Source organism: Microchirus variegatus (genome assembly GCF_963457635.1).
Source record: "Microchirus variegatus genome assembly, chromosome: 1".
NCBI classification, from domain to species: domain Eukaryota; kingdom Metazoa; phylum Chordata; class Actinopteri; order Pleuronectiformes; family Soleidae; genus Microchirus; species Microchirus variegatus.
In genome coordinates, this window is record NC_139802.1 from 39,855,681 (window position 1) to 39,872,432 (window position 16,752).

General features: G+C 40.5%; 1 protein-coding gene across 2 annotated transcripts; it reads right to left on the reverse strand.

Annotated features, from left to right (window-relative positions):
- Nucleotides 1-581: 581 nt before the first annotated feature.
- Nucleotides 582-16,641, reverse strand: LOC310928495 (secretory carrier-associated membrane protein 1-like). Of its 2 annotated transcripts, XR_014592857.1 has the most exons (10): nt 16,451-16,641; nt 11,921-11,998; nt 10,428-10,535; nt 9,862-9,973; nt 8,819-8,947; nt 7,308-7,467; nt 6,858-6,959; nt 6,434-6,551; nt 2,967-5,393; nt 582-597 (listed from the first exon to the last, which is right to left on the reverse strand). XR_014592857.1 is itself a non-coding variant. In XM_083891050.1 (9 exons), the coding sequence occupies exons 1-9, from the start codon at nt 16,505-16,507 to the stop codon at nt 5,244-5,246; spliced, it is 1,014 nt and encodes a 337-aa protein (XP_083747176.1). In that variant the 5' UTR covers nt 16,508-16,641; the 3' UTR covers nt 1,760-5,243. The 2 variants fall into 2 exon arrangements, 1 of the variants encoding a protein (XP_083747176.1); XM_083891050.1 differs by lacking the exon at nt 582-597 and having other exon boundaries at nt 1,760-5,393.
- Between the last annotated feature and the right edge of the window lie 111 nt (nt 16,642-16,752).

The following is a 16,752-nucleotide window of genomic DNA, read 5'->3' on the forward strand; positions in this document are numbered from 1 at the left end:
TAAAGGCACTGACCTTGACTCCTTTTACTGGAAGTCGAAATATACACTAGTGTGGTTGACATAAGAGAACGTCAGGATCAGCATCGTCATATGTTATTATTATGCTTAAGTCTGTGTATCTTTGTTAAATACATTATAAATTATTTCCATGATGGAAACACAATGAAGTAAATCAGAACAGCAACAACGTGGAGGCAGAGGAGAGAAAGCTTCCAGATGGCTCTGGATAAAGTGTGGGTGGGGAGAAGTGGTGTCTGTTGTATACGGTGGCCCTGAGGTGCAACACACAAAACGCAAATCACAAAACACAAACACACTTGGTGTGTCTTTTCTGCTCTGTGATTGTGTTTTGTGATTTGTGTGTGTGTTTTTGCGTTTTGTGATTATTTTTTGGCATTTGTGTTTTGTGATTTGCGTTTGTGTGTTTTGCGCTTGTGATTTGCGTTTGCGTTTGTTTTTGTTTTTTGTGATTTGCATTTGTGTTTTGCTTTTGCATTTGTGTTTTTGTGTTTTGCGCCTGTGATTTGCATTTGTTTTTGTGATTTTTGATTTGCGTTTGTGTTTTTGCGTTTTGTGTTTTGCGTTTGTGTTTTGCACCTCAGGGCCACCGTAGTTGTAAAACCTGAAAACACCCAGTGACACCAGGAAACAACACTGATCCACATGTCCAAGTGAAGGCACCGGCGCCTTAAGTTAAATATCAGCTAAAGGAAAGTTGAAAAGCAACAAAAACACATCAAAAAATATTTTAAAAATACTATACGGTGTTAAAGTAAAGAATTGTTGTTTTTGCGATGCTAATGGTTATTGCTTGATGAAGGACGCAGCCTTCGAATAATTATACCAACAACAATAACTAAAAAAATCACCAAAATTCACACACTGCAGCTTTAATTTAATTATTTGCACCTGTGCTTTTTTTCTCCCTACCGTGACGACGTCTAAAAAAAATGTTTTGGCAGTGCATGTACTGTGAACCCCGCAGAGACAATGATCCCATCAAACATCAGGAGGGTGGAAAAAAAATAAAAAAAAAATCTCCTGGGATTTTTCCATTGTAGAGGACTTTCTTTGTTGCAATTCAAAGAGATTTCCTTATATATGTATGTATATATATATATGTATGTATATATATATATATGTATGTATATATATTTATGTGTATATATATATGTATATGTGTATATAATATATACACATATGTATTAATATATATGTATGTATTTGTGTATATATGTATGTATATGTATTTATATATATGTATATATATGTATACTTATATACAGTAAATATAATGTATACATACATATATGTATATATGTACAGTATGTATATATGTCTGTATGTATATATACACATAACATACAGTACATATATATGTATACATAGATATATGTACAGTATGTATATGTATATATACGTATATATAATACATGTAGTGCTGAATAAATAGGTCATGATTTTACACCTTAATCACTTTACATAGGAGACCTGAAAAATCTGCAACACATTAGTGAACTTAATTTTATTTGGCAACTAGTGACCCCTTCTGGTTTTCAGCTGCCAGTGCTCTTTAAATCCACTTTTTTTTCTGATTTTCTGTATTTATATGGAGCTTTTCGAGTCTCGATGACGACACTGCACTTTTGCTACGCACCGACACGTTCATGCCGCGTCTTTTCTCACCTTGCACGACACAAATGGAAGAAATATATATTAGAAAAAGATGCAGAGAAGAAGAATTTTATTCAGTGCTACAATAAATATACAAAACTCAAAACTACTCGACATGCGACTGAAGCCCGAAAAACAACAGCGCATCTTAAAATGACCACAAACTTCAACGCAAACTGCTGACCGTCTGTAAATTATACAAAATATACAAACATTATATCTCTGGAGGATTTTGTTCAAATTTCACTGCTTTGATATCGTTCCCACGGATTAAGGTGAAGCACAGCGTGGAGCCACGGCGCTCCTCCAGTGTGTCACAGTTCACGTCGCTTCACAGTCGGATCAATATTTGTCCTGTTTTGTCTTTAAAAATAACAACAGGAATAGATCTAAATAAGTGTAGTACACTTAGGTACAGCACAGAACGTGTGCTGCTGTCAATTCAGCCAGTGTGAATAAATCAAGGCAGGTTTCAGGAAGTCCCACAAATTAAAGAGAGAATAAAAGAAGAAGTCAATAATGGTCCCAGACTCTGCCCTGCACACAGATTAAGACTCCATAATCCCTTGATATTCACACTCCTACACATCACATACACACAAAGGCTTCACTGGCTTGAACATAAGACATGACAGACGGGGGGATAATCTGAGCTCCTGCACTCAAAAAACATAGACAACAAGAAGACACATTTATAGACAAGGTTTCAGCAGGTAAAATGTACGGTGGCCCTGAAGTGCAAAACACAAACGTAAAACAGAAACATAAATGCGAATCAAAAAAACACAAAAACATTCAATCAAAACACAAACACAAAAACAGAAAACACAAAAACATTAACTCTTTGCTTTGCGGCTGTGTTTGTTTTTTTGGATTTGCGTTTGTGTTTTTTGATTTGCGTTTGTGTTCTGTGATTTGCGTTTTTTTTTTGATTTGTGTTTTGTGATTTGCGTTTGTTTTTTGTGATTTGCATTTGTTTTTTGATTTGCGTTTATATTTCTTGATTTGCGTTCGTCTTTCTTGATTTGCGTTCGTCTTTCTTGATTTGCGTTTGAGTTCTGTGATTTGCGTTTGTGTTTTTTGATTTGCGTTTCTTGATTTGCGTTTGTGATTTGCGTTTGTGTTTTTGCGTTTGAGTTCTGTGATTTGCGTTTGAGTTCTGTGATTTGCGTTTGAGTTCTGTGATTTGCGTTTGTGTTTTTTGATTTGCGTTTGTGTTTCTGGATTTGCGTTTGTGATTTGGGTTTGCGTTTTTGGTTTTGCGTTTTGTGATTTGCATTTGTGTTTTGAACCTCAGGGCCACCGTTAAAATGCATTTGAACCATTGGAATTAAAGAAAAAAAGAAAATAATCAAGTGACCCTATCTCCAGATTAGATTGTGGATCCGATTGTGGTTTTCAAATAAAACAGATAGTCAAACTGCAATTCTCAATATATTAACACGCAAGCAATTATCAGGACATTACTGGCCAGGTTTGCCATGACTTACTTTAATTAAAATAGTATGTCAATGTACAGCACGTGTGTTTTAATTCCGGCGCCGTTGTCGTGATTAGTAAGAATTGTTCACCTCGTCATGCAAGTGAAGAGCACATCCTGAGAACAACTGAGGTAAATCTCCACGACACAAGAAACGCTGGAGGGGGAATTCGAGTGGAAGAAGCCCTCTCCAGATCCACACGGACATGCAGTTGTATGCACTGTACAACACAGTGGACGTGAGCAGAGTCATCAGTCATTGGTTTGCTGTGGAGGGGGAAAATGACACCAGGAGAGGAGGGACTGCACATGTAAAGATGTAAAGATTCAAAGTGCAGTCTGATAGAGAGACTCGAGGGAACGTTTAAAGAGACATTCCACCCAAAACAGTCGTCAAACGCTGCTTAAAGGCAGGGGAAGGAAGTGTTTTGAGTCAGAAAACTCTAAACTAACATTAGATGTATGTGAATGTTCTGTGTGCTTCCCTGTCTGGGAATGGCTGGTGTTCCTGTATCTCACCCAAAGAATGAGCTCTTAACTGAGGGAACCTAATTTGAAATCTGAAGCAACAGTCTAAGTCTTTCAATGGTGTCGATGGCTCACTGACTGTTAACACGGAGAATGGAAGTCAGTTTGATGAACAAAAGCATGTGACGTTTTGTTGTTGTTCATGTCATTATCTGGACACTCTTAGAAATAAAAGCGCTAAGTAGAAACATATAAGGTTCTTCGGGTTGTCCTCATATTAGAACCCCTTTTGGCTCCAGGTAGAACCGTTTCGGAGGGTTTTAAAATCCTTTATTCAGGAAAGGGGTTTTAAAGGGTTCTCTGGATCAAAATGGTTCTTACTGGAACCATTAGAGTTACCAAGAACCCTTGAAAAACCCTTTTCTGAATAAAGGATTTCAAAAGGGTTCTTGGTTCTTTCCAGGTAGAACCTCAGTCCTTGTAGAAGGACCCTTTTGGAAACCTTATTTCTAACAGTGTACTTCTGGACTACAGTTTTTAAAAAAAAAATTTTTTAAGCTTAGTCCTAATCACTTCCTGAGTGCACCATGAGAATGTCACCGGGCGGCATGAAATTTAAACTCCAGAGAGAGTTTACCGAAAGCGGTTTTGAATGTAACGGACATTTTGCGAAAAAAGAGTAAAGCCCAACTGAGATCAGTTTAAGTCCAAGAAGTCCCCTCACGTCGTTCCTGCAGCGACAGATTATCCAGAGAAAGTGATACATAGCAGATTAAGTGCACTTTCCACCAAATGCTGACATTGTAATATAAAATATAATCTAGATCGACTTGACGAGTGTTTGATATTTAACTGATTTGACGCGTCACTTCAAGGATAAAGACTACACATTTCTCAGGAATAAAGACAAAAAAAAGAAACAGGAGAAGGCAAAGCAGTGAACTGGAATGCACGGCATTCATCTTTAACAATACGATATTCCTCCACCAGGGGGCAGCAGTGTTCATGTATATGCTCGGCAAACTATATCTGCATGATGTGCCATTCCATAAAAACAACAGGGGAGTATACTACATCGTTTCCGTTTGTCCCACGATAAATTATTTTTCCAAAAAAATAGATAGATAGTGATTATGTTGATAAGTTAAAGAGCAGCTCGTGGTGGAAAATGCACCGTTTGACTTTAGCGAGTCGGACTTGGTTCAGCTGTCGTTCGACACGGGGCGCAGAGGACGACTCGCGGCAGAGCAGACATTTAAATAGGGAAACAAACATTTCAATGGCCACACACACACACACACACTCACACTCAGATAAAACAAAAACAGAGCACGCTGGTTGAGTGGTGGGAGTGCAGCTGTGTCGGCGAGGGGGTTTCAAGGCATGTACAAGGACTGCAGGCGACTGCAGCTCCCTCACAGAAACCACTCTGACGTTGTCAGGAGGCTGCGGGACACTGCGTGTGTTCTAACAGGGAGCTGGAGCTGGATGGAGATTGATGCTGTGTTTGTGAGCTGGGGGTAGGAAGGTGTGGGGGGGGGGGGGGGGGGTGATGACTGGGTGGACAGACAGACAGAGAGAGAGAGAGGGAGAGAAAGAAAGTGAGAGCTCTCCAGGCCAATCAGATCTGCTCTTTGAAGCTTTCTTGCGCGGCCCTGGAGGCGGCATTGGCCGCGGCCATCTGGACCGTCTTGTTGGTCATGACGCCCGTGGCAAACTCCTGCTGGGCCTTCTCGAAGCTGGCGTCGGTGGTTCTGTACATCGCATGGACCTGGTGAGGATGACAGAAGAGGACACATAAGATGGAGAGAGGCAGTCGGTGACAGCTACTGGAATTACGACCCCCAACCCCCTCCATTTCCAAACAATTTAATTGACAAATAACACCTTTTATTTTATTTGGAGAAAGTATTTGTGAAACATAAATTAAAGGTCCCATATTATACCCAATTTCTCCAGGTTAACCTAGTTCCCTGGTGTCCTAATGAACATGTCTGTGACATTCTTTGGTCAAAATACCATAAGGATGAAGCACCACAGCAGTTCAATCACTCTGCCAAAACAGCCCTGTTCAGAACGCTCTGTTTAGTAGTATCTCTTTAGGTCCACCTTAAAAAAAAGTTAAATGAAGCTTAAGGGACAGGAAATGACATCAGCCACAGAGGCTACTGGGAGCTAACAGCAGTTAGCATTTGGAAAAGTGATCTTTTGCAGGCTCTAGCAGGCACATTGCCGTCATATATAACATGTATCCACTGGACAGATAAATCCTCTGAGGCTGGAAGTTCGTGTAGAACTCTGTGCTGCACTGTGGAGCCAAGAATAGGACTTTTTCGCTGACTTTTTCTTTTTATCGCTCTTTTTGATCGTTTACAAATTAAAGATACTAAAAATTGCTGTCCAAATGGTGTTTTTTCCAGATGTCAATTTTTACCCAAATAGAAAGAACATTCTTTCACTGTCTTTCAGTATATCCCAGATTTATTCAGGGAGCTGTCACATCATTCTCTTCTTCTTTGATAGCAAAGCATCCTATGTCAAGACTGGTACCGCCACCCGATGGTGAAGTGAGATACTACAGGACTCTGATGCGTGAGAATACCAGGGTCCGCGATGTACGATGCGCACTTCGGCAGTGCCTTTAACCTTTACACTGAGATTTCTTCTCACTCCCTGAATATTTTCACGGTATTATCTATTAAATTACTATTGTGGTGAAAGACATAAATACTTTGTAATCTTTTAATTGTGTCTCAACTTTTACAGAAACCGGGTTTGTCATCCTCGAGGCTTGCTGTGCGTCTACCGTACCTTTTTAAACATGATGAGCGACATGACGGCCAGCGAGGTGAAGAGAGCAGCGATGAGGATCATTATAATGCCCACTGGGATGCTCTTGTTCAGGCAAGTCAAAGCTGAGATCCAACCACTGGAAACAAGAAAGTCAGTGAATCTCGTGAAGCAGTCATACATTACACTACGGATCATATACAACTGATATCCACAGAGTCACTGAGCTAGTTTTGTACTAACTGTTCTACTGCTCCAAATAATGACTAGGCCGAGCACCAAATGTGTGATTAATTCACCAATGAAACTAGTCCCCAATACCTGCGTCTTTTTCCTGTTCCTGTTTGATTTACATTTACTCAAAACCACAGTCCCAATAATAATTTCTGCCTCTACTGCATGTTAACATGTGCTTTCTTTGTGTCTCCATGCACTGTTGTCTCACCTGGCGCCCCAGCCAGAGATGCCGATACACTGGAGCACATAGACGCCAAACTGACAGATGTACACGAAGAAGAAAAGGAAAAACCGGAATGAGCTGTCACTCCTGCAAAAAGGGGTGAAACCAAAGAGATGCGATGAAGAACACGGCACAGCGGTTACTACGCACATCCAAGGTAAACACGTTTGTATTCACATTTACTGCCGTATGTCATCAGAGATTAAAGAAGGATTAAATTCCGGTTTCACTGATAACAATGGAACATGCACATTTTCATTTACAGGCAATAACATATTGTCATATTTGTTTTATGATTAATGCAATACTGTTTATTTTAACTTAAGTCTATTAAAGTAATAGTAGTACAGAAGATGAGTGAGTGAGTATGGATGCAGCCCGAGAGTACCTGGAGAAAGGTTTTTTTTTTGTTTTTTTTTTATTTGTGTCGTTTACCTGAAGGCTGTGTAAAGCGGTCTGTACCAACAGACGAAAGAGCAGGGCGTGAAGAGCAGGAACCAGAGGATGGACAAGCCGAAGTCGATGCCGCGCGTTGCGTCGACACAGAACCAGGCCAGGCAGCCGATCATGTTAATAAGCAGCGTTCCGGTATGAACTGAGGAATAAGGAAATAGAAATGGATGAGTGTGGGGTTTTAATGAAAGCGGGACAGGCATTGACATGGCATTCCTCGGTATGTCAGGATTGGAAATAGAAGGCTCGGGGGAGGAGGCCGTACAGGATCTGAGAGCACAACTCACACACGCAGACACTTAATAATTAATTGTTAACTCCATTTGTTCCAGGGGAACCTAAACAGCCACAGTGTGGATACAGACGCACCTGTACAGACTCTGTGGATTTTCTATCGCGGTGTGAAATACGACATAACGCTGCTGACTGACATACCACAGCGTGTGTGAGTGGGGGTGGGGTTTTTTTTTTTGAAAAGTCCCAGCTTGTATGAGAGTTTCCTTGAAATTCCTCAAAGCACAAAAAGGAGAGAGTAAGAATCATTTATTTTCGGGCTATTTCCTGCTCACTGATCTTTAAGCAATCATCTGACCCGGTCGCTTTTTATCAAACCACATGATTGCCTCACATGTCCTTGTCATGTGGCTGCCGGATTCCACAGGAAACCAGTCACTCCCTTAATCTCAGATGCAAATTGTAATTTGAAACGTCATCAGGGGCTGAGCACTTCCGACAACATACACGGAGGAAAAGAAAAGTTAGCAACTGTCACTGATATACTAATACACACTTTATCTGTGGTCTACTCCACCTAGCAACATGTGAAAACACAACTGAGTCTAAAGTCAAGTCAGTGAGGCTGTAGCTAGGGCAGCTTAGAGCAAAATATTAATGTCACGCTTGTTATATATCTAAAGCTCAGTGTTTTTTTTTGTGGACTGAACCAAATTCCACCTTTCTTGATTGCATAAGAAAAAAAAAATGTGATGCGCAAAGTAGGAACATCTGTATATACAGTGACACGGCATTCAGTCAGGATTATCACGTCATGGGCCGACCCACAACAGCAGTGTGTTCAGTCTATTCAGAGCGTGGCAGCAGCAACTCAGCTGTCCCATCATGCAGACTCCTCAAAATGCAGCGAACACATTTTTTTGTGCCAGAGAATCCAACAGGTGCTTCCTTCACAGCCCTAACTAACCTATCCCAGAATTCCCTGCATGCCAGTGACAAATATTTTGAAAGAAGCTAATGGTGGTGGCCAACGAAAACAAACACTTTTAAATATAACTACCAGGCTTACAGTCAGCGAGATAGATAGATAGATAGATAGATAGATAGATAGATAGATAGATAGATAGATAGATAGATAGATAGATAGATAGATAGATAGATAGATAGATAGATAGATAGATAGATAGATAGATAGATAGATAGATAGATAGTCTACTTATGTGGGCACTAACGCACAGGAAATGCAAACAATGACTCACACATCCAGAGGTAGTACATGATCTTGACAGTTTTCTGAAACTCGACAGGAATATCCACGGTGATGTCATGGTAGAAACAGGGACCCACGGGTAGCTTCTCTGGAAGTGGAGGCCAGTTGTTTTTCCTGCCTGAAACAGGAGAACGAAAGTCAAGCTAGAGACTGATTCAAAGATATAAAGGAAATATAAGTTCATGTTGTTGTTGTTGTTCTGAATTTACTGATAACCTTTATGGACCCAGGGTTTAAAAATAGTATATTTTTGGCTTATGCACTTAAGCATGATTTTACAGTAACCACGTACATTATGGGAAATGCACTGACTGATTTCGTGCCTGGCTTCCTGTGTGCATGCTAACCCAGTTATTAGTTAATATGATACACAGATGTTCACTGAGATATACCGCAGAAGATATGCTATTTATTCATTTATTTACCGTGGCTAACATAGGTCAAAGTAGAAAACTTAAGCTGTCTTCTCTGTATATGATCTATGGGAATATAAAGGATGACTTTGCTCTTTTGGGAAACCTGTTTATCAGTGCCTGTGAGATCGATAACGGTGTCAACGTTAACGCACGGCACGTTTCCATGACGAAAAGAAAAGACTTGCATGACGTCATGTTTACATGACTCTGGGTTGTTAAAATGAGTCTCTAAAGTAATGCCAAACTTTAAAAACAGAGGCACACATACGCAGTACACAGGTTTGCTAGTTATTTGTAGCGCTGCTCTTTTTGTTTAATAAACAGACCGCTTCAGTTCGACTGTAGGAGCGCAAACGGCGCTAAACGAGCTAATGCAGCTAACAGAGCTAACTGGCAAATGCCTGGACTCCGGTAAACGTGACGTCACATGCGGCTTTTTCTGGTCAGTCGTCATGGAAACGCTCCATACGTTAACCTAGTGCCCAGCACTAGATAAAACCAAACTAAAATCAAGCTGGGTTTTTCTTTGTTCCTGCATGGGTTTAGGAGCAGCACATGTTTGTGATGTGTCACTCTGATCTGCAGCTGTACTCATAGACCAGTGTCTGATGCTGACCTCCTGAAGCACTGAGCGACTGCATTTCTCTCTCCCGGCGGTCCAGCTCTGCAGCCTTCCTTTCCAGCTCCTCCTGTCGCTTTAAGAGCTCGGCAGCTGCTCGCGGCTGCTCCTACAAACACAAATAAATTTGATGACACACTGGTAAGAAGGAGAGGAGGCCTCCTTAGTTTTTTTTTGTTAAGCTCAGTAGAAATGTTCCGTTTTTCTCTTTCGGCATAAATCAAATTCTCTGGAGGGGCAGCACCAGTAGGAGGTGAGACATCACAGCAACATGCTCCCAGGAGTCTGCTTACAAATGAGATGCAGCATCACAAGTTATTTCCTCTGTCAGTGTGGAGCTAGAAAAGCCCCAGTCATAGATACAAATCCAGACGCTTCCCTGCTGAGCGGCCCTTCTGTCCACGAACAAGGCATGAAAGCAGCTGCCTCCAGTACATCTAAACCTCTGCGGGTGATGTTAGAAAGGTCCGTTGAGATCCTTACACGATGTGGCTGCTATCAACCCTGCTATTTCTCAGTGGACAAATGAAGCTGCTGTGAGGTCCAGCTGTGGTCGGTCATACCTGTGGCTGAGGCTGCGAGTAGGCAGGAGGCTCCTCTGTGGGATTCATGATGGCTGGTTGTGTGTTGATGGCGGGTGCAGCGGTCTTGGGCGCCGTCCCCGCAGGCTTCTATGGGAGGGTAACGCATGCACAAACACATTTTAGTCTCGCGGTGCTTACTGCCGTGATTCTGTAGAAAGTCACACATTCAACAAGGAAACTGGTTAAAATGTCCGAGATGCAAAAATGGTGGGCGACCCCTGAATATACAGACTATTTGAAAAGTAATGATCGGGGTTGAGTTAAAGTAAGTGGGGGAAAAAGTACACACACTACTAGGGATGTGAATCTTTGGGTGGCTCACGATTGGATTCTGATTCTTAGGGTCACGATTCGATTCAAAATCGATTCTCGATTCAACTGATTCGATTCATATGATTCTCGATTTAAAAATGTCTACAATGCATAGTGTGTTAAGGCAAATTATGGCATCAAAACATTACAGTTTGTATACGATAATGTGATAATGTGATCACACAAAGGCAAACTTAAGGCAAAAGTTAACATTTATTCATTCAAAACAAATAAAAACTTACTTACTGTACAAAAAATAACTTAAATTAACTTAAAATAAATAAAAGCTTAGGCTTGCTGCCTTTTTCTCCCAGAAGTTACAAGAATAAACTGTACACAAATAACACACAACTGGTGTTTTGTGTGGATTTTCAAAATGGAAACAAGTGAATAAGGCTGCAATGATTACCACTCTATTAGCAGTTCATTGACTAATCCATGATTAGCTGAGTAATCAACAACTTTTATGTAAATACGTTCTGCTTTTTTTTGCTCCTCTTCCGAAGATTGAGCTTCGGGAAACCCATTTTTTTTGCACATTATGGACAAAACAACTAATTAATGAGTCTTAAAACATATTAAAGGTGCATTATGTAATAAATCTAAATCAACTGGCCATAAAATCCTCCTAATATGTCACAGAGACTCAGGAATAATGTTCATATAACAAACTGAACTCACCAACAACACCAACAGTACAGCCAAAATATTTGCATTAAAAAAAATATTTTGCAGACTGCAAATCATGTTTATGTTTTGAAATCATGTTTCGGCATGTGGCGCCACCTACCGCCGTCTACCAATCATTGCAGTCCGTAGAGTCTTAGCTGCCGAGCAACCACGGGTTGCCAGTTACGTCAGAAAACGAAGCCTAAAAGACCTCGGTATTTTGAATTTGAATGTAGTAAATGTTTTTGGACACATTTTATATATGGCACCTTTATCAAAGGTCTGGACTGAGTGACCACCCATGTTAATATCTATGTGTTAAAGAATAACAATTCCTAATTTAGGTCTTCAGTCTGTTGACCGTTGTATTCCCATTGCTACCTACTGCATCATGTGAAAATCACAAATACCCAGGGTCACGAAATGAAATCCTCTGAATCCTGTGACTTTTTGACAAATGAGCACATGGGATAATCTGTAAAAGCACTCACTGGTTTGGCATCTGTGAAAGGATTGTACTCCTCCAGCCCAGGAGGAGCCGTCGGTCTCACTTGGGTCACTGACGGATCCTTCGAAAAAAAGGCGCAAAAGAAAAAGATGTTAGTGGAAAAAAAAGGGACGTAGAAAGGCTGAATAAAAAAATCTGGTACAAGAATGCCACGCTCTTGATAGGTCTATTGTTGTGTGTTCACCGAGGACAAAAGTAGAAGTCTCTACGGTATGAAAGGGAAAAAAAAAGTCTCATGTAAGTGTGAAAACCCCCCATTATTGTACCGGATCAAAGCCAGAACAGCCGTCTTTATTTGAAACGCAACAGGCCTATAATTCAATACTGACAAAAGACGGGATGATTCCAATAATTTTCACAGGAAGACGTCTATAAATAGCCATGTCCGCCAGTTTTCAGCGGGCGAGGCGAACGTTTCTCGCTGCCGAAGACAGAGATGAAACGGAACACTGTTTGCTGTGCTGTGCAGAAAAATCCGCTAAAGCCCTTTGCCAATCCTTTTACCCACATTCCTGTTTCGCAGGGCAAGCATATTTGAACACGACCATTTGCACATTTAGGGCTTCGAATGACAGTTTTATGTTATCAGCCGGCAAACAAACCTGAAATAAATGATTGGGCCTCAACATTCTTTACTGATGAGCAGATTTAAGACGTATTTACTTCGACATTATACTTGTTCTGTGCTACACTCTTATATAAAATAAAAGTGCTCAGTAGAACCATATAAGGTTCTTCGGGTTGTCCTCACAGGAGAACCCTTTTGGGGGGTTCCACCAAGAAATCTTTTAAAACCCTTTATTCAGGAAAGGGGTTTTAAAGGGTTCTCTGGATCAAAATGGTTCTTACTGGAACCATTAGTGTTACCAAGAACTCTTAAAAACACCTTTCAGAAACAAATGGTTCCAGGTAGAACCTCAGCCCTTGTAGAAGGACCCTTTTGGAACCCTTATTTCTAAGAGTGTACATAGGTAGGTATTGTTACTTTTCAGGTTAAGATTTCCATATAAAATATAAAATAGAGTCATGAAATATGATGTTTAATGGCACACATAAAACCGACTCCCTTCTTCCCTGTTGATACATCATCAAACGTGATTGGTGCTTAATGATCTGGGTAAAATAAATACCTAATTGTGATGTATCTGAAATACAAGTTGCAGGTGAATATTTAAATGGAGCATGGCCACACGAGATGAGCATTAAAATAGGAATCACGACTAATGCGAGGATAAGAGCTAAAACGTAATACGAACTGGCACAGAATATGGAACAATTAAAAAAACAAATGAAGTCGCAGCCTATGGAATTTGCTAATTGTATTGCTTCAAACTGAGATTTAAGTGCTCAGCTCAACATCTTACGGTAATAAAAAAACAATTATAAACATTTTTGCATGCATACTTTTGCTACTTCAAGTAATACTTTGCTTACGATATATTCACAGTACTTGTAACCAAGTATTTTATACTTCTGTACTTTTACTTAAATAAAAGATCAGTAAGAAACAGATCTGCACTGTTGAGACCTCATCTATATTCTACTTAAAAGGGACTACTTATAAAGTTTGAATACAACTACTGTTTGTTTACTTCTAGAGTTTGAAATGCCAAGTTTTAAAAAGAAAAGTAGTGCAATTTGCATATAAAAGCGGTGGCTTCGTTTTTCCACACACGTCGCTTTATAAATGAGCTTACCATCAGCTGTCGTCAGTCAGGCTCTAGTTTCATTCAAAAATGCAGATTAGCATTTAACATCCACCCTCATCCCCGTCCCGGTGCGAGCTCAGCCACTGATTCTCTGACTCTTTTACATTTCCAGGAGCACGTCTTCTGCTCACACACACTCACTAACACATACACTCACTGCAACTTGTCACCAGACCGGGGTCATCAATATTTCAGGTTGGTATTTAAAGTTTAATGCTTTGCCCTGTACTGTGTAGCCACAAAAAAAACAAAACAAATTCACCAAGTGTACGAGTTGCTACTTCAGAAATTAAGTATAGTTCGTCATCTCGACCCATGATGACCCACCTGTGTGACATGTCTGCCAGTGTGAAAACAGATGGATTTCCTATCACAAAACAACACACGACGTCCACTGTGATCTTGATAATACAGACGTCAACACTATCAGCTGCAATATGTAACACGGGAAGATTTCGGGAGCTCCAGAAACGATCACAATGGAACTTTTTCATTACATGTGGAGCCTCGTTTCTTTATTTAATTAGCCCACATCCAGTAAAAAAAAATGGGCCAAAAAACAAGTGCGAACCATTCCTCGAGACACACGTGATGGCACCATATGATTTCATGAACTATTGAAGATAGCTCAGAGTGGCGAAGAAAGCTCCATCTCTCCTCAGGGCAAAACAAAGAAAAAGAAAAGTGTGGGCCAACAAATGACAGAGAAGTCGCAGAAAGAACAGCAGGGTTTTTTTGTTTTTTTTTAAAAGTCATGTCAGTGTGTTAATGAGGAGCCGGTGAATTATTCACATTTGTACCCTCAAACATGTGCCACAAGCGTCTTTCGCCGCCACACACTGTCAGAGAAAAATGGGAGGATGGTGCCCAACACCGATATCACAACCTCGATATCCACACCACTACTGATATTAGTAGTATTCTGAAGAGTCATGATAATTGAATTTTTGGTTTCATACTTTCTTTTTCCTATAGCCGGTCCAGTGACTTTGACCAGTATCCTACTGATACTGATACTGTGGATTAGATTAGCTCATCCTGAGATTTTAATCTAACGTTGTAAAAACATTAAAGCATCTTACTGTATATATCAAGGCCAATCTTTATCCTAAAAAAGAGCAATAATAATAAGAACTATGCCTGTACAACGCTAGAAATGAGCTATTAGCTAACAGTATGCAAAAGTAGTTTCAGCTGAGAGAAAACAGTATAACCTGAGAGTTGCAGGTTTATTTAACAACCAATTATGCAAAAAACAAAACAAAAAAAACACTAAATAACACTGCGTCACAGACACAGGAGTCAAACTACGGAAGAATCTCAATAATGAACTTTATTTATTTATTATATAGAGTTATGATGACTAATTACCGATTAACATTTGCACAATAAATGTCAACGAATCTACATAATCACACATTCAAGACATTCAAATTGCTTGTTTGGTCTAACCAGCAGTGACTAATGTGTAATAATAATATAATAAAAAAAGAAATAATAATAAGAGGACAATAAAGAATAACAGACTGGGTACTGTAGGTTTTCTAATGGCAGAAAATGGCACTAAGCTCCCATTAAACCCCATAGAGGAAGAAAATACTTAAAACAAGACACTGGTCGCATATAAGCAGTTTTATCGAAGAGAAATCGCCGCAGATTATTTTGTTTTCTTGGCTTAAATCAAATTAACTGTTATTCAGAAGATGTGATGAGCTGGGGGGAGTGTGGGTGTGTTAGTGAGCGGGACGGGCTGACTGAGGGATGCAGTAGTCACTCCTTGCTGACGGGGCTGTAGGGCACATGATCGAATGCATGCTTTCACCATGACAAGATACTTTGGAGTGAAAACTAAATATAGCCGGAGGCCTGACGAAACCCAACGCATGAAAAAAGCGGTGAGAAAATGTACCACCACAACCACACACAACCATGCCCTCAGTGACCCATTTGTGTTTGAGGGACAAGGTTTTTTTTTTTACATAGAGAGGGATTCAAAAGTATATGTTTGCGTAGACTTCAAAACAAATGCATGGTTCCTTTATAAAGTGTCTGAAGGAAATGATCTGGTGGGTGAAAAAGTCGAGGAAGAGGTGTTTACATCTTTGCCTCCTGTATTATAACCAGTATTGTACTGGCGTAAACAAAAGTAAAGGTTCAAACAAGCTTGACCTTTGTGAAATGCAGCCAGGATTAGGAGGTACTGCTTGTACTTGTACTTGTAATCTAACTCTTTCTGATCTATAACATTATATTATAGTAAAGGCTTGTGAAAATAAATAAAAATCCCCCCCCCCCAAAAAACATAGTAGCATAGAGTAAATAATAACAACCGCATTGGTTTCTGATCAGAGTGGCACCTACAGAATTGAACACGTCTCCATGGCAACTTACTGAATATACCACTGTTTTCATGAAAACAGGTATTGTCTTATATCAGCCAGGATAACTGGAAAATCCTGGTTTAATCAGCTGTTTGCCCTCGGGATAACATGTTTGATAAAACACCCACAATTCACCTGCAGTCAGAATCAGCGATAACACACACACACGCACACAATACTGTCAGTGTATGTGGTGTCACTCTTCAGTGAGCCAAAGTGCACCAATGTAGACTAAAGTGTCAGTCTTAGTGAAGCCTACCAACAAGTGGGTTATGGTTTTAGCCCGGAAATAGCGTTATATCCGCAGTTTAGTACATGTAGCCCACTGACAGTCGCTTGGCTAACTACGTCGTAATTACTGTGAAACAATCCACAGTAGCTAACGCTAACGTAGCTATAGCTACGTCAGCTAGCTTACGTTACCTGAAACGGGTTGCTGAAGTCCGGGTCCGCGAAGGGGTTGCTGTCGAAATCCGACATTCTCCTTCTTACGAGTACCTCTTCCTGTATATTGTGTATATCAAAGCTCTTTCAAGCCGGAATCCAGGTCGGCTGCTGCCACCACAGAAACACCCCCACACACAGACTCTCACCGTGAGGCGGACACACGCAAAGGGGAGATGACACGGTCGGAGGTGAAGTCAAGTGTGGACAGTTTCTGGAGACTCTACGGTACGTAGTGCGGGATTGGTCACCAGCAGCAGAGCCCACGTGACACAACCAGG